General features: G+C 42.9%; 1 protein-coding gene across 1 annotated transcript in view; it reads right to left on the bottom strand.

The window, feature by feature from the left end:
• FAP (fibroblast activation protein alpha) overlaps positions 1–18,088 on the bottom strand; it is a 662,945-nt gene that overhangs the window by 259,803 nt on the left and 385,054 nt on the right. Inside the window, exons 17-18 of the mRNA XM_078681652.1 lie at positions 16,766–16,813; positions 285–383 (exon numbers count right to left, since the gene is read on the bottom strand). Of these exons, the coding sequence (XP_078537778.1) occupies positions 285–383; positions 16,766–16,813 (147 nt within the window). The remainder of the gene's footprint in view (positions 1–284; positions 384–16,765; positions 16,814–18,088) is intronic.

The following is an 18,088-nucleotide window of genomic DNA, read 5'->3' as shown; positions in this document are numbered from 1 at the left end:
CGTGCAGATGTCTGAAATAACTAAGGTCTGTGCAGGAGTCTTCCTAACCAGAGCAGAAGACATTACATGATAGTATTGGTTGTTCTTCCTTCAGTGCTCACGGGGCTCATGAGAGATCACAATGTTTGATGAAATCCATATAAAGAGAGATTACTCATTGATTACAGACCAACATGGAATCAAAATCACGTTTAACTGGTGTTAAGCCAATGCAAGATTCTTATAATGCAGACAAAAATATTGAAAATGCAGAATATAAGCAAATTTAGAAATGAATATCTTACTCATTCCATCTAGTTCAATTGTCTTTATCTCCTCTGTGGGAATTTGGATTTTCTGAATCGCAGTTTCCAGGTCTTTATTGTCTTCCAAGATGTTGAGCTCTAAATAAAATAATTCATAGTTAAGTATTGTGTGTAATTATCTCAGGTAGTCGAACCAGCATCGTATTTCAAAAGCATTTTAGATAATTTTTTTTCTCTGCAGTACTCTACCAATTGAACAACTCATGCAACCTTAAAATTGAGTTTCTTTCAATTTTAGGTCTTGCAAACCAACAGTTGTAGGTATCATTTGCTTTAAATTCACTGTCTATAATATAATGTACCTAAGGCATGCATTGTGTCAGTCACTTGCTCAAGATTACATGGAAATTATGTCTATCTCGGTGCCTTGCTCCTTATTGAATGACTTTCTTCCCTATTCTTGTTTTTGGCTCATCCAAACAGTATTTCAGTCCTACTAAATTTTTGACTGGATGAGCAGCATTCTTATACTGTCAAAACATTGCAAAGCATGAGGATCTATTTCTTTACCTTGCTCTGTCTCTGCCTTGTCCCCTTCCTTTACCACCAGTCCACTTCACTCTCTATTAAAAATTATCACTATTCACCTGCTTGATTGCTCGGGCATCTCACACACCCATGCCACCCACCACTGTCTCACCTGTTGTTGTCCAGAGTTATGTTTCAAAATAGGTTGTGGCTCAAAGCCTGTTGCAAAATATCTGTGAGAAAGCCCAATGCTTCTGTTGACAGTGGATATTTGGGCATGTGTTCATGTGAAATAGTTGTAATACATGTTAGAGACATTTTTTGTAACAAGGATGTCTATAATGTGTGGATATCTATTTCCAGACCATCGCTGACAATTTTGAGGCATTGCAGATTTTTGAATAATGTAGAATATAGGGGTTACCCACTTAGAGGTGGTTTATCTCACACTGGATTGTACACATCACACTAAGGGGCCAATTATGATTGCGGATAATCCGTATCCTCCGGGCCGGCAGAATCCACCCCGGGCCCGGAGGATGCGGATTATCCGCTGCGGACTTGAAAAAGACCCCCCGCCAGATTAGGATGTCTCGGGGATCTATTTTCCGTCCGCCGCTTTTCCGCCGCGGTCGCCTTCCGACCACGGCGGAAAAGCACTAACATGGCTGGCGGTGTTTATCCGACACCGCCAGCATATTAGGATGGCTGCGGTCATATGCCGCCGTGGAAAGGCATACGGTGTTGTCTTCGGGGGCCCGTTGCGGGCCCCCAGGGGTGATGGGGAGGTGGGGGGTGCACATGGGGGGTACCTATGGTACCCCCCTGCCTTTGGGTGGACGAAGCGGCAGGCACCACGCGGTGCCTGCAGCTTCGTGCATGCAAAGGTAAACATGCATTTTTTTAACATTGTGGCGTGTGCTGCTTCAAGCAGTACCCGCCGCAATGTTAAGAATACAGGATGTGACCACCAGGGTGGCGGTCACATCCAATTGGCACGGAGGGACCGCCGCTGCCCACTGCGGACGGTCCCTCCTCCTCTGGGGTGGCGGACGAACGCAGGTCCGTCCGCCATCCTAATAGGCCCCTAAGTTTGTATGCCATTGTGCCCATTTCAGGAATATGTGAAGTGTGTTTTTGAAAACTATGGAGGGTTGTCCATAGGACTTGGCAGAAGGTGCCTTTTCAGTGGCATATGCATACCTGCCGACCTCTTGACTTAGAATTGCAGGACATGTTAAAACTTTAACACGGTAATCCCCTTAAGGTAAATAGGCTACATTTCTTTTTTGAGGGATTTCAAGGCCTAAAAAGGGAGAGACACTATTAAAGTCTATAAAGGCATTTTGTTTGTGGGTTGGGTGAATATCACTAATGAAAAGGATAACATTCAGCAATGTGGGTGACTTGAAAGATATGCTACGTGTTCAGCATCTGATCAAAGGTTATGTCCATTGTCACATTACTGATAGAAGAAAATTGCCCACAGGTGTTGAGCGTTGAATTACTTCCAATCCACAAGCCCTAAAGGGCACTGTTTCAATGACTGGATGATGTCATCAGTGATATGTGAATTCTTAAGCAATGCATTTCGGGGCACAAGTTACAGTAAGCACAGTAAACTATGACTGGTATTTTGATCAGGGAATCACAATTAGCCCCGTGATTACTGTGTGTTTTTAAGTCTTGACAGAGACTCGAAGCAAACATTAGGAAAAAGGAGATCCTTAGTTAATTTTAATGGTATAAATAGCCACTTTCATTGATCTTAAGATTCATAACTCACTTAAACTTATGTTCCTGGCCTAGAGACATTACTAAAAGATGTTGTGCAAAGTGCCCCCCTGCGGGCCGTTGGGCATTGCAGTGCCGCCGCAAGGAGGAGTACAGCCCGATGATGAAACATGCACTTTGCGATGCAGGGCGCGCTACGAAATTCATTTTATTTATTAATTTGTTTACTTACCTCCAATTATCCATATTCCAGTTTTTAGCACCCCCACCCTGCACCTCCCATGCCCTACCTTCCTGCCCCACCGTAACTCCCTCCACGGGCCGCGGCTGACGTTGGGCTTACCACTCGCATGCCAGTTTTTTCAGTCACCGCCTCTCTCCTCGGATCTGGAAGCATGAATGAGAACGTTTTTTAAAGTACTTTCTGTGGCCTGCGTGGTCAACATTTGTGTGCACACACACGCACACAAAGTCTGTTTCTCCTCTTAAAGTCATAAGCCTAGCAGCCTTTGTGACTGGAGGCATAGATCAAATATTGCATTTGCTGACAGTGGCTTTAGGTAGCTGTTGTTGAGCTCCCTGTATTGTGGTCTTCATCCGCATCTAAATGCCCAATTGCCTACATTGCCTGCCTCTGTGTTTGAGAAGAAAAGGCGCCCTGTTTTGTGAAAAGCTAGTTTTAGAATGTCCTTGGCTTTTTAAAATCATCTCACTGATTTAATACATTTACATTCCTAACTCTTCATAACATGTGTGCTTCATGAAAAAAAAAAGTGTAAGACTGCAAAGCGTGGCAGCACATAGGTCTCTTGGGGTGATAAGATTGCTTGCTGTGGACATCTCTACCGAACCAGGGATTCATTCTAAGCAGGGCAGATTCAGGCTTTCATGATTTTGAAGTGAGTAAAATGTGCATGACTCTGCTCAGTTATAGGCACAGATTTTCTCACAATACTTGTATACTTCACTGGTATTTCAGGCCTAAGTATGACTAACGCGGATTTATGTACGAGTATACAGTGTGGCTGGAATTTACACTTCTGGCTGGTGACCCAGTACATAAATCTGGCTATTACAAGATTCCAAGGCAATCACCACATAATGGGGAATAACTGTGAAGACCGAGCTTTTCCTGGTCAAATTACTCAAGGAATTGCCAATTCTGTGTAGACTACCAGTTCAGTTCATCACCTGCTCTAAGCAGTTGGTAAATCGGTGCAGGGGAGAAGGGGGCAGGTGTGTTGTGGGGAGGGTGGCAGTGGGCAGGGACAGATGCCGTGCAGAGGGAGTGGGAGTACTACATGCTTCTCCGTCCCAATGGGCAGGGCTTTAAGTGGTAAAAAAAACGGGGGTACTCTAAAAGGGGCGGGGCAAACCTCAAAGGGGTGGGGCCTATCTAAGTAGGGGCGTCGTCTAAATAAAGCTAACTAGTGTAGCAGTACCCCCTGCTCTGACAAGCCGTCAGCTCTAGGACTCCTCAGAGTTCCCCCCGCCCCCTCTGTGTGGCAGCCCAGGCTGAGACAGCTTCCGCACCCGAGTACTTCACAGGTCTTTAAAAGACCATTTGCATGTTAATGTTTCTTTGTCCTTTTTTCACCCCTTCTTAGAGCCCCTGCATCTCCACACTTCCTACTACTGTGCCCACGGGTGTTGTGTTCAACAGTGCAAATGCTCCCTCCTCCCCTTCGTCGGCCCGTGGATATGCCAGTGGGTGCTTGTCACTAGGACACTGAATCTGACCCTCTGTGACTTTAACACTGGCAGTAAACACGTCGAGAGGCTTGTGGTGTTCCAAACAACTGGGCAATGCTGCAGGCCAGAGTCGCAGCGCACAAAATCAGCCTGCTGTTCTCACACTTGCATAATAGGGCTGTCACATCCTCGTTATGATGTGGTCACATTACGCAAACACGTTTGTATTATTTCACGTCTAACCTTTGTTTGACTTGACTTTTACAAGAGAGTTTCCCATGATCAGAAGTCAAGAAGAGATATCAAAATGTAGGCAGTTCCTCACACGAAGTGGTTTAAGCTGCTAAATGATCCCACTTGAGTTACCATTGATCGACACAATGGTGTGATGAAAGCACACTACCAAGGAGTTGTGGGCACTCTAGTTGCGCCTCTGATTGAGCTGGTGTGGGGATGTCATGGGTACTGGTAGCGCATTATCTTGATTTGCATAAGCAGTGCGCGCTCATGCTCACCCAAAACACCAACAAAAACCGGGACTTCTGGTCACCCTACCTTTGAGGCCCGAAAATAGAGCCCCCTAGAGACCCATTTTGAGGCCCCCTCCGAAAAAAACTGGGAGTGCTCAGACCCCCACAGACCCCCCCCACTTAAAGCCCTGCACAGGGTGATGTCTTGAAATCCAGGTGCGCCATCCACAGGTGAGTTATCATTGAACGGACTGGCAGGCACTCAGCATTATCTGTCTCCTTAACATGTAACCGGGTCCTAAACCGTACGTCAATGGAAAGATGCTCTTCTCCTCAGTACTCACACATACTGCAGCAGTGACCAGAAGTGTAGACCTTACCGTACTTCTTCACTTCAAACTGGGTTGAAGAGTTGGCCTCGGGGGAGGAGGTCAGTCAGGGCCGGCATGACAGGCAGGTGGGGGGATCGCGTGGGGGGGTCGGGGAGGCAGGTGGGGTTTAATTAAAATAAAACACATATTACCTTCCCCCGGGTCCTATGTTTTCCTGCTGCTGCAGGCGCAGCTCTCCTTAGTAAGCAGCCACCCACAGGCAGCCTCCCTCCCCTCCACCAATCAGAACGCTACAAAGGCAGCATCATGATTGGTGGGGGCGGCGCCCAGCCGGGCGCCTATTGGGAGGCCATTTATTCTATGTGGGCTGCATGCAGCCTACATAGAGAAAAAGGAGAGTGCGCATGACTGCTTTGGTCGGCCCCAAGCAGGCCGACCATTGTATGTTTCTTCTTCGCGAACTGCGAGAAAGCAGTGGGGCAACGCCTCTCCGCCCTAACGGAGGAGCCGCCCCTGCATTGTTGTATGAAGAGGCCCGGACATACTACATAGGGCTTTAATCGAAATTGTATGTATTAATTTATAATTTGAGTTTTGTGTCTTGGTTTCTTTTAATTATTAATCACGGGCCATTGCTGCATCTCTAGAACACATTTAGAAGGGCTTTCTATTTATATTTGCTGCTTAAAGTTTGTTCAGATAAGGAGGGAAAAAACAGGATTTAGGTAATTCTGCTTATTTTGGTGACGGCCGGGACTACCTGTGTTGCCGGTAATAAACCAGCCAGGTGACAAACTTAGCTTTTCCGACGGAGTGCTGGCATCTGCCGCATTGCCTTGAAACACTTTAGTTTGCAGTAGGCACTACAGGTCTCCAACACATTACCGTTAATCTCAACCATGCATACATGGTGCTACAGTATGGGGCAACATAAATAGACACAAGCTAGAAGTATTCATACAGTGTATTTAAATAGCATTCAGTTTCATAGTCAACACCATATGAATAGCACACATTATGCCATGTGTGTGTCATTGTACTGCTTTGCAGTCCATAATTTTTCCTTGTGAGGTAAATAGTTGGCGTTTTTGAAGCCAATAAGAATTGGAGCAAAAAGCACTGGTTAACACAACTTTTGTAATAGCACTGGTTGAGTTTAAACCACAAAGAAACGCAGTGAGCCAGTTCTTTCATTATATAATAAGTGCTGTAAAACCCAGTAGTACATCCTTTGGTATAATTGAAGGTACACTTTCAAAACTGTTGCAATGAAAAAGTTAAATCGTAGCTAAAAAAAATAAAGGTAGGATTCATCCACTCTCGTGCTCATTTTGTGAAAATTAGATCAAAGTCACATTTAGAATGTTTACCTTGTTTCTTGCTTTAGAATCACTCCAGAAAAATGTGCTACTGAGCACTGTATAAATGGGAAACACATATTTGAAATTGTTGGTAGTGATTTCACATTTCCAATACAAGACCAAAGGTCAACAAAATAAATGTTGCCAGTGGAGTTTACAAACTTTGCATTCCATGAGGGTTGCACAGTTTATTAATTCTCGGAAAACATTAATTGCAGAACAGTTTTCTTTCCAAAGCTATTCTTTGAAAGGCATGTCCCACTGAAAGTGAAATGTTGCTTTACACCCACAGTGCCAAAATGTTCCCCATAATATCTACATCACAACCTTTGTGAGTTTTCCAGAGTTTGTGAAAAAGTTCACAAGGGGAAAAACTTAGCACACTCTTGTACAAGATCTTTCCACAAACACACTGCTATGCAGGGTCCTTCCATCATGCCATTCCAAGTGCCATTTCCAAAGCACTGGCTGGTTTGCCAGTGCACATCACCCCTACGAGGTCCTAAAACGTTTCTACCTAGATATCTGAAAAACAATGCAGTTTTTCATTTCACAAACAACTGCCCGTTCTGGACACCCTTTTACCAGGATATTGTATCTGTCATCTAGTTCATGTCTGTTCAGTGTTTAATTCAAAAGCACTAGGTTGCAGGATCAGCCTTATACTAAAGGCTAGAATAGGTTTTTTTGTCCCTGCTGATGACCCACCACATCACTGAAACAAACATCCGTTTCACAATATGCTTCTACTTGTTCTCAGCGGACAGTCGGTTGATGGCCTTCTGCCTGCCTGTAGCTCATTCCAGCTTCCACATGAGTGCCTGACAGCCTGTTATTGGGACACAAAAGAAGTTCTAACTAGCAAATCAAAATGAAATTCTAGCTCTTCTTGTTTAGAGCACTGTTCTGGTGGACCCTGAGACAACCACTTTTGTGAGTTCCATGCCTGTACATCATAGTTCTTAAAGTACCATCAGGTTCCCATTCAGTGTTCCAAAGAGCTTAATATACCTGGAAAGAGGACGTTATACGGCCATTTTCTTAAGCTCCAAGTCATTTTGTTCAGCTAAAATGCATTTAATCTGTTTTTCTAGCAAAAGATGTTCATTATTCATAGACAACATAACATTAATGGGGTAATGCAAGGAAACATTTTTGCAGGAGCATCATACAAGTATAAGCTATATTGTGGGTTAGTCTGTTCCGTAAGACAATGTAAAAAATATTTTCAAAAAATCATTTTTGTGCCAGTCCCTTTAGTCACAGGTGTCCAAAAACATGCCATCATTTGTGGTAATATCTGGGTGGGCTGAACTCTGCCACACTCTGCAAATTGTATGTGCACATGAAACTGGCAGTATTTCTTAGATAAAAGTGCAGGACTATGCCACACGGACCCCTGCTGTCATGCACCATCTTCCATCACAGCCAGAAGGCAGGATTATTAGGACAGATCTGGATTTCTCTGGAAAAATAGACAAGCCCAACCCTTATTAGTGCTTATATTTACAATCTTGAGTGATGCCATTCTTGTTTGCCTCGCACTAAGTGAACAGCTTACAGTTAAATGTACCTGGCATGCTTTCACAGTCCCACCGACACGCATGGAGTGTGTGACCTGCGCTGTAATATTCACTTGGCTTTGGAGCTCAGCACACGTGGCGCTACTTAAAATCCACAGCTTTCTGAGCACAAGTAGGTAAAGGCACTGCTCAACACCCTCTCCCTTATTTACAAATGCCCCTCCTCTCCCAGCTGTCCATCTCACACACACAAAAACTCACACCACCCCTTGGCCAATACTGCCATGTATAGTACCACTTCTCAGTACTGCTGCAATACATTTAATAGGAGCTTACTTGCACTTCTCAGGAACAAACAGGTATTCTGAATAGTGCATAACTACACTTCTATATTTCCAATTCAAGTTCTGGAAACAGCAACATGTTTCATCTTCAGAATGAAAAACATTGGAATATGTTATGTTACTGCTCATTTCCTTCTTTTGGTTTTTAAGCTGTGTGTGCCACATGGCTCTAAGCTGTCTGCAATATGTTTTGCAGCAGTACTCTGTGCTGCCTGAACTAACGGTTGCTGCATAGTTCTGGTATGCACACGCCAATAAATTGAGGATCAGTTTGCCAGGGTTATAGTAGAGGAGTTCAATCGGATGTATATGTGCTTTTGTGTGCACGTGTTCTTCAATACTTGCTGTTCGGCATCGGTCATGGTCATCTGGTGTGATGTTTTAACGTGGTTGCTTCTACACTGTGCTGCGTTTGACAATGTAATATTTGTTATCTACACAGTTCCATACCACACTGTTCAACTCCACACATTGACAATCCACATCACATAATTCAAGACAAAGCCACATAATTCAACTGTGCAACACAACTACTCAACACACCACATACATCTAATCCACACCACAAAATTCCATATCATGCCACAAAATTCAACAGCCCGCCACTTAGTTAAACTCCACTACATATCACTCCACAACACAAAATACAATTCCACATAAGTACACTCCATAACACACAATCACACTCCACATAATTTCACTACACTCAATACCACATAATTACTATTCACATAATTCCACTGCACACCATGCCATATAATTCCACTACACAAAACACCTCCATACAAAACAATTCCACCACATATAATTTCACAACTGATAATTCCAATCCACATAATTCCACTACACACCACATACATCCACTCCAATCCAAAACACTTAGGTAAAAAACATTGTCATTAATAATCCCAATAACTCTAGGGGGCGTGGCTTGGGTGCCGCGCAAGATGGACGGCTAGGTGAAGAGCTCCTCAGTGCCGGAACACCTCCGTATGTTTTTCCCGATGTGAAGGGGACCGTTCTTGCTGCAAAACACCGGATTTCGGAACCGGAGCATGCCGTGAGCAGAGGGTGCGTCTTTCCGGCTTTCATTTACCATCTTCAGAGACTTTACCACGGCTCTGAACATCGAGCTGCCAGGACCCGCCATTTTGGGACTCGCCTCAGCGCTAGCGGTTTCTTCACGGATCTGTTGCCCTTCCACTTCTTGGTGACACCTCCCTCACACCATCACCTATCCTTCGCCCTCGGACCTTGGAGGTGAGCTTTTGGGGCTATTTCAAGACTATTTATGCCCTACTTTCACCTCAGGTCATATCTCTGACAGACTATTATGCAGCCGCCATTTTACGGTCACCGCGGCTGATTGCGAGCCGCGGTTTCTGTTTTTCACAATTTACTGCCTTCTGCATTGTCCTTATGCTGCCTAACACCTCCTGCCCTACTCTGATATCTACCTCTGACATGCAGGCTTGCCACATGTTACTCTTTATGGTGTGCGCTTCTACAGCGTAAACACGTTCTTTCTGCGGCATAGCTGTGGTGCTGTCACTTCAGGATATGACACTTTTTCTTCTTCAAGGGCCATATTTATCAATTTTCAATTCTAGTGAATGTATACTCGTCTGAGGGCTCTAGCATCGACTTGTCAGCATGATAGCACTGTCGTAACCATCGACTTGGTCCTATTCCTGGTATTAATGTGTGATATTGCCGTTTTCGTACCATGGTAAAGCAATTCTCCATCGGATATTTCTGGAATGTTAGTTTTATCCAAACAGGCACAACGGAATACAGTGCTCACGCAACCGTGATACCGTCCTTCCAAGTATCAGTTACAATTGCAGTGATTTTGTAGTGACTTCTCAACAGTAATGTGCAGAACATTCTAGGTAGATCACTCAGCGTCACCAGACCACTCTTGTTGCCAGTGGCTCAAGCTCTCTAATCTTCACTGCGCAAAATCCTCCACATGTACCTCTGCCAAAAGTGCTATTATTATTGACCTACTTTCTCCTATGGTGAATTTGCGCAAGCCCAAATTTGTGTTCACAGCCTCTACAGATATTCCTGTGAGTTCCTCGACCTTGGGTGCCTCCTCGCGGTCCGTCGAGATGGCGACCTCCTCTTCTCAACGCACCTCTTCAGGTCACCCGCCATCAAATAAAACATCACCCTCTGCATCGACTCCCAAAAGGCTGAAGCAGAACTCTCCTACACCAGACTCTCCTCCTTCGCCTTCCATTGATTTAATTCTAGAAGAAATCCGTGCGTTGCGCCCATTCATTGAGAAAACAAGCAGGGATATGCAACTCTTGGAGGACAAGTGGGAGGTCATGGATACTCGTATCTCCTCCATAGAACAGCAGATTCCTGAGGTTCATTCCAACTCACGACGCATTGACTCTTTAGAAAAGACTGTTCTTTCTTTACAGCGCCACACAGAGGACTTGGAAAATCGAAATAGAAGGAACAACCTACGTGTTTATGGTTTGCCGGAAACTCTTGAGGGGGATGACCCAGTCACTTTCTTTTCATCTTTCCTTCCGAAACTTTTGGACATGCCACCTTCCACATCCATCAGCATTCAAAGGGCACATAGGCTTGGGTAACGCTCGTCAACCTCTACAAAACCTCGTGGTGTTATCATCCTTTTTTTGAGATTCACGGACCTGTTGTCCATTCTTTCTGCAGCTAGAGCCAATCGACAACTATCTTGGCAAGGTCAACGTGTTTATATCTCCCAGGATGTTTCTAATGCCACCGCTTCTAGACGTAAGGAATTCCTGGCTCTTCGCCCCTCTCTGCGCTCTCTTGGAGCCCGATATGGCTTGTTCCATCCATGTACCTTCAGAGTCACTCACCAAAACAAGTCTTGGTCTTTTCAAGAACCTGGCGAACTCCGTAATTTCCTTCTTCTGCACAACAACGATGGAATGGATTCTTCGCCTTCACATAGTGGCTGATAAATACTGTTATATCTCTTGAGTAACTGTTCTTGTTTCCTCTAGGAACGGTCTTTCGATGTCTTTCCTTTATTTGTTTTCTTTCCGGTATACATTGTTGTATTTTGTTCTTAATTTTTCTTGTTCCTTGTCACTGCTTCCCATTGTTAACTAGGCTTTTCTCTCTCTTTCTTTGTTCCCTCTATGTTGTTGAAACAGGTTCTCAATTAACTTTTCGGTATTTGACTCTTGCAATATTTATGTCCTGTTTCATGGTAAATAGCGGTATGTCATGTACTCCTAATTAACTGTTTTCTTTCTTCCCTTATACAGATGTGTCTTGGTTGACCCCCTCACCATGTATCATTCTTTGTAATTCTGTGAGGTTTTGGTGCGATTGTGCTTCTGATCCTAGTCTACCCGTCTTGTTACGCATCACCACTTCCCCATCTCCCTTAGTGTTTCTTCCCCTTCAGGTATGTTTTTTGCAGTCATCCTTCTGGATTTGTACTGTCTTCTATGCATTTTCTCTTTTCTTCCTTCTCTTCCCTTTGCAGAACCTTTTCCTTTTCCTTTATTCTCTCTCCTTCTCTTTTTCCTATTCCTTCTCCTTTCTCCTTTTCTTCTTCTCTTTTCCACTATTCTTCCTTCTGTTCTTTTAATGGTTGGCTTTTTTTCTAATTCTTTAATGTTTGGCTTATTGCTTGTACAGTATGTTTTTGCACTTTTCAATGTTGAACAGTTTAATATGTTTTGATTTTCAAAGTTGTTTCATGGAATGTGAAAGGATTTAATCATCCGATTAAGCGGCAGAGAGTACTTTCCCACCTCTCCTCCTATAATCCTGATATTGTTCTCATTCAGGAAACCCATCTTTCAGATATTGAATCCTTGAAACTAAAAAGATTATGAGTTGGTACTGTCTTGTTTTCTCCGGCCTCTCATAAAAAAAATGGTGTTGCCATTTTGATCCACAAACGTCTCAAGTGTAAGGTAATTCTTGAGGAAAAGGATGATGAAGGTCGTTGGATTCTTGCCAAGTTACTTATTAATGCCATCCCAATTGCCTTGTTCAATGTTTATGGCCCTACATGTTTTGATTCCTCTTTTTGGCCCTCCATTACTGCAAAATGTATTCAACATAAAGATGATTCCTTCCTATTGGGTGGAGATTGTAATCAGATCATTGATCCCTTTTTAGATCGTAAATCCTCTGTTCGTTTTACCCCTCAAAAACCTCACAAACAGTTTCTTGATACTATTACATAGGCTCATCTTGTGGATTCATGGAGGCTTACCCACCCGGACACTGTAGATTTTTCTTTTTTCTCTCCTCCCCATGCCTCTTTTCCTCGTTTAGACTATATCTTTCTTTCTCCCTCTTTATCTCAAACCCTTATATCTTCTTCTATTGAACCTATTGTCATCTCTGATCATGCCCCTATCATCACTGATTTTGATCTTCTTCCCCCTCTTCCTAAATCCTCTCGCTGGCGCTTTAATTCTTCTCTTCTCATAGATCCTCTCTTCTCTTCCTCTTTTCGCTCTTTCACCTCTGAATTCTTCCAAATTAACTCTGATCCTGATACTCCCCCCCCACGTTCTTTGGGATTCCTTCAAAGCCACAGCTCGCGGATTTATTATTGACTTTGTCTCAAAAAAAAAGAAAAAATGTATCCACAAACGTAAGGTTGCTCTTGCACATATTAAGTCATTAGAACACCAATTTTATACCTCCTCTCCAAATCATATGTCCCCTGAACTTCTTCAAGCGAAAATTGCATTTAACAAACTTACTACGGACTCCGCCTCTTCCTTCCTTCTTCGGGGTAGTGCACGGTACTATGGAGGCCGTAATAAATCGGGTAAATTACTTGCTAACTATCTAAAATCGCGTAAAGAGCGAACTCTCATTGACTCTATCTATTCTCCGACTAATATCCTCTTACATACAGATAGAGAAATTTTGGAGCAATTTCAATCCTTTTATGAGTCTTTGTACTCCCCTGAGAACCCCCTCCCTCAGAACTCCTCCAAACATATTTTGAGAATTTGCCCAAGCCAGACACCTCCCAACTTAATTTCTCGAACATTGATTCAGACCTTACCCTTTCTGAGTTATCCACTGCTCTATCTTCTCTAACCAAGGGTAAGACTCCAGGACCTGACGGATTTCCAGTTGAATTTTACTTACAGTTTTCCGATCTTCTCTTACCTAAACGTCTCTTCCTTTTTCAATCTTTCTGTTCCGCTGGTTTAGCTCAAGGCTCATTTCAAGATGCTACCATATGCCTCATCCCTAAAGAGGGACGGGATCCCAAATTCTGTAAGAATTACCAGCCAATATCTTTAGTTAACGTGGATTATAACATTTTTGAGAAATTGTTGGCTCTTCGTCTTGATCCATTCATGCTACATCTCATTGGGAAAGAACAATGTGGTTTTGTTAAGGGCCGTCTTACCTCAGATAATTCCAGACTCCTTCTCAATGTCCTAAATAAGGCCCCCTCCCTTTCTATTCCCCTTGCAGCTATCTCGGTTGATGCTGAAAAAGCCTTTGATCGGGTTGATTGGTCCTTTCTGATAGCTTCCCTGAAATGGCATGGCTTTGGTCCGAAATGTATTTCTTACATCTCTTTAATTTACTCTATGCCCAAAGCATCAGTTCTCGTCAACGGTCAACTTACCTCCCCTTTCACACTTAAACGTGGAGTGCGTCAAGGCTGCCCTCTTTCCCCCCTTCTTTTTATTTTAGCACTTGAACCCTTCATATCCTCTTTTCGTAACAATTCTTCCATTTCTGGTCTTCCGTACGGTACTCATCAGCTGAAACTATCTGCCTATGCGGATGACATACTTTTATTCATTTCAGATCCAGTTACCTCTGTTCCTTTCTTATTAGATGAATTTCAGAAATTTTCCCTGGTTTCCGGATATAAAATAAATTCGGATAAGACGGAGATTCTTCCTTTAACTAAATTTTCCCTTCCACACTTCTTTGCCTCTACTGGCTTTACTTGGAACAGTAAGAAAATAAAATATCTTGGCGTTCTCTTCTATAACTCTCTTTCATCCTCTATCCAACTTAACATGTCTGCAGTCATCTCTAGAATTGATTCTTTGCTCTCTTCTTGGAACCCCCTATACCTTAACTGGTGGGGTCGTCTTGACTCGATCAAGATGATGATTGCTCCGATCCTGATTTATTTACTCTCCATGCTTCCAATCCATATCACGGCTCTCTACTTCCGTCGTATTGACTCAGTTTTGTCTAAGTTTCTCTGGAAACAGAAGAAAGCTCGTATTTGTCTCTTGGCCCTTCGTCAATCAAAATCTAATGGTGGGGTTAATTTTCCAGATTTCCGACTTTACCATAAGTCTTTCTCTCTTCGTCAGGCTTCTCGCTGGCTATCGCATGACATAGGCCCTTTTTCTCCCCTTTGGCTCTCTGTTGAGCGTGACTTATTGTTTCCTTACTCTTTTCAAGATGCAATTCGCTTCACTGCTAAGGCTCCATGTCTTAATCCCCCATTATTCAAACACACTTCTTCTCTTTTGAGGCCCTTGGTATACACAGTCTCGGTTTCTCGCGAATCCTTTTTATTATCACCCATTTGGTATAACTCACTCATCCTCATACGAAATAGATCTATTGCTTGGACTTCATGGAGATCGAAAGGTATCATCTGGGTTCACCATCTTTTTGATGGGTCCACTCCTTGTTCCTTTCCTCAATTTCAATCCCACTTTCGATGCCCTTCCTCGTTTGCAAAAAAATACTATCTCCTTATGGAAACCGTTCTTGATCGATACTATTCTCTACCTTCGGATGTAACACCCACTTCACCTTCCTCTCTACTTACCATTCTTTTTACTATTCCTAAGGCTTCTCTTATTTATCGATATTTTTCAGCTCCTGATCCTGCTCGTCCCAAATTAAAATTGGAACTCTCTTGGGAAAAGGACTTTGGTTGCTCCTGGCCAACCTCTCTGTGGGACAAACTTTGGGCTAAATCCTTGAAGACCTCCCGTACTGCATCTCTCACTCAATCCTTATTTTTCTTCTATCACAGATTATACCTTTCTCCCCTCTCTCTTTCTCGTTTTCTCTCTTCTTCTACTGCTAACTGTTGGACCTGTAATGCTCCCAACGCTGATCTTTTTCATCTCTTCTTTCTCTGTCCTTCAGTCCGTCTTTTCTGGACGCAGGTCTGGTCTCGCATTTCCCGTATTTTTAATCTTTCTCTTTCTTTTTCTACTTCTTTGGTGTTTTTGGGTAGCCTTTCAGAGTCTTTTGACCTTCCCCCACATTCACATGGTCTTTTTGACCTGATGCTAGCTCTTGCACTCCAACATATCGCTTCCAATTGGAAATCTTTGACCAAACTCTCCATAATTTGTTGGTGGAACCTCTTATGTCACTCTCATAGATTGGATGTTGCATTCGCATCCAGCTGTAAACCTTCTCGCAATGTTGAACTCTATTGGTTGCCTCTTACCCTATATTTAGATCAATTCGCCAAAAAGTCATACACCCCGCTTTCCTGTGACAATTTTAGGCCTCCTTGAGCAGTTGTACTCCTGCTTGTAGTTTCATGTTTTAGATTTCACTAATGTAGTTTCTTTTCTTTACTTGTGTTTTTTGATAAGGTTCTTATTCCACATATTTTCTAAGTATTTGTGCATCTACTGTACTTTATTGCCACCAATTAACATGCGTATCTTCATTTTATTCTTAACTGTATTAGCATTGTTTCTCATCCCCTTCCCTCCCTCTCCTCCCCCCCAAAAAATATTTCTCTAAAAATGCTTTGAATTTTTCAATGTGTCACCAGCTGCCTATGTTTAATTTCTCCCATGAATGCCCCTTTTGCATTTTGTTTTGCTGATGTCACCTTACTGTATTAACAATTTTATCTCAATAAAGCTTTCAAACTTAAAAAAAAATAATCCCAATAACTCTAACAATCACAAATGCGAGATCAATTTGCATTGCAAATGCCTGCTAAAGTGAGGCATCGAAACATATTAGCTTTGTCCATGCTTATTTACATCCAGGGTATTTTGGTGGTGGAATGTTTGGCACTGAGTGCATAAGAAGCCCTGGTCTGTGTTTGATACAACTTCTGCAGTAGCTAACAGCAATCAAACGGGGTGAGTCCCAGTGACCTGCTGACATCACCGGGCCCTTTTACTCCACCCACACAGATTCTGAGAAAGCGACTCAAAGGGTGTGTCCTCTGAAATGCCAGTATTCCATTTCCACCTCTTATAATTTGATGCTAATGAACGCTCAGAAATATTTTCTTCCAAAGAGCACTCCCGGCTCTCTTTGGTTTGCATCTTTCACTGTAACTGAAGTGCACTTTTTTTGTCTCCCTTCACACCAGGGAAGTGTGCATTTTTATGTATGGCCCTTCGATTAAAAGCAGACCAAAAATTTGACAAAAAACAACAAGGTTTGATGATAATATATTTGCTTGGCCTTTTAGTAAGCTGAGATTGGTACAATGAACAATATTCTCAATTAATTCAAACTCCAAAACAGAACAGGTTCATACAAATAAAATAGCATAAAAATAAGTTGGTACCTGCATCATCGTATCCACGGTGTACGGTGAAAATTGGCAAACCTGGACCTGTGTCAGGAAACAAAGCACGTATCCTTGAATAAATATTTTTAAAAGTATGAAAGATAGTTTTTCAGCATAAATAATGTAAGGTACAAATTTGAGTCATCCTGGTGATCAAAACTATCACAACATCCTAACATTGCATTGTATGATGTTGTTTGAGCAGTTGCAATTATAGCTAAATAGTTCCCACATTTCAAAACCTCGATCTAAAAATTCTCGTAGAGAAGTGATATACTTAACATACAAATGGAATTTAGATTAACGGAATTTGAAAGAAATGTTATGAAACAAGAGTAACACTTTACATTTATAAAGGTTTCTCCTAAAGCAACACTATTGACACTCTTGAAATCAAGCCCACGATAGTTACGAAACTTTCTTTGTCCACCATATGTTCTACACCACTTTCACTGCAACGTATGCTCATATATTTCCAGATTGTCATAGATTGTATGCACAATGTTGCTCTCTATTCCTATTGGTCTGCTACTTTTCGAAGCTAGGATTGCTCTCTCAAAAAAACTGTGCAATATACATTTAGTTTCCCATTTTACTCTTACTCATTTATATACTAAGGGCCCGTTTATGACTTTGGTGGTGTTGTAGCGGGCACCATGCCACTACCCCGCTCCCACATTGCCAAACAGGGCAGCCACGAGCCCACCAGATTATGAGTATCATCGTGGTCTGGCTATGTGGTGGTTGTGCGGCGATACAGTTAAGAGGCACATATGTGAGCCTTAAATTGCACCACTGGAGGACCGCCAGTGCCGGTTCCTACATGGCATGGACTGTGCAGTCCATGCCCCGCAGGAATAGGTGCATGCACACAGGGGGGCATGCACCTCTATGCACAGGGCAAAAAGAGCACCCTGTAAGGCCCCCTTTTGTTCCTCACTGCCAGCAATTTCATGGAGTAAGAACCTCCATGAGATCGCTGGCAGTGAGGCAAGTCGTAATATGCTAGGCGATGCCAAAGGGCACCACCAACCCTAATGCAGCCCTCTGACTACCAATTACTACGTAGGTTTTTTTCGTTAAAACAAATTCTGGTCACCAAAATACTGGTGGCAATTTGCACTCAATGGTGCTTATTTACAGGCCCCTTGCGCCACCCTTACGTCACTTTTCCCATGTTAAAAATGGCACAAAAGTGGCGCAAGGGGCTTGTAAATCTGCCCCAATATTTTTTAGCACTTATTTGTACACCTGGACCCAAATTCTCTAACACATTATAATAAAATATTGTCATTTTCCACGCAAATCCCGCCAGAAGCT

This window comes from Lissotriton helveticus, chromosome 3_1 (assembly GCF_964261635.1).
Source record: "Lissotriton helveticus chromosome 3_1, aLisHel1.1, whole genome shotgun sequence".
Classification (NCBI taxonomy): Eukaryota; Metazoa; Chordata; class Amphibia; order Caudata; family Salamandridae; genus Lissotriton; species Lissotriton helveticus.
This window is presented reverse-complemented; position numbering and strand designations above follow the sequence as displayed.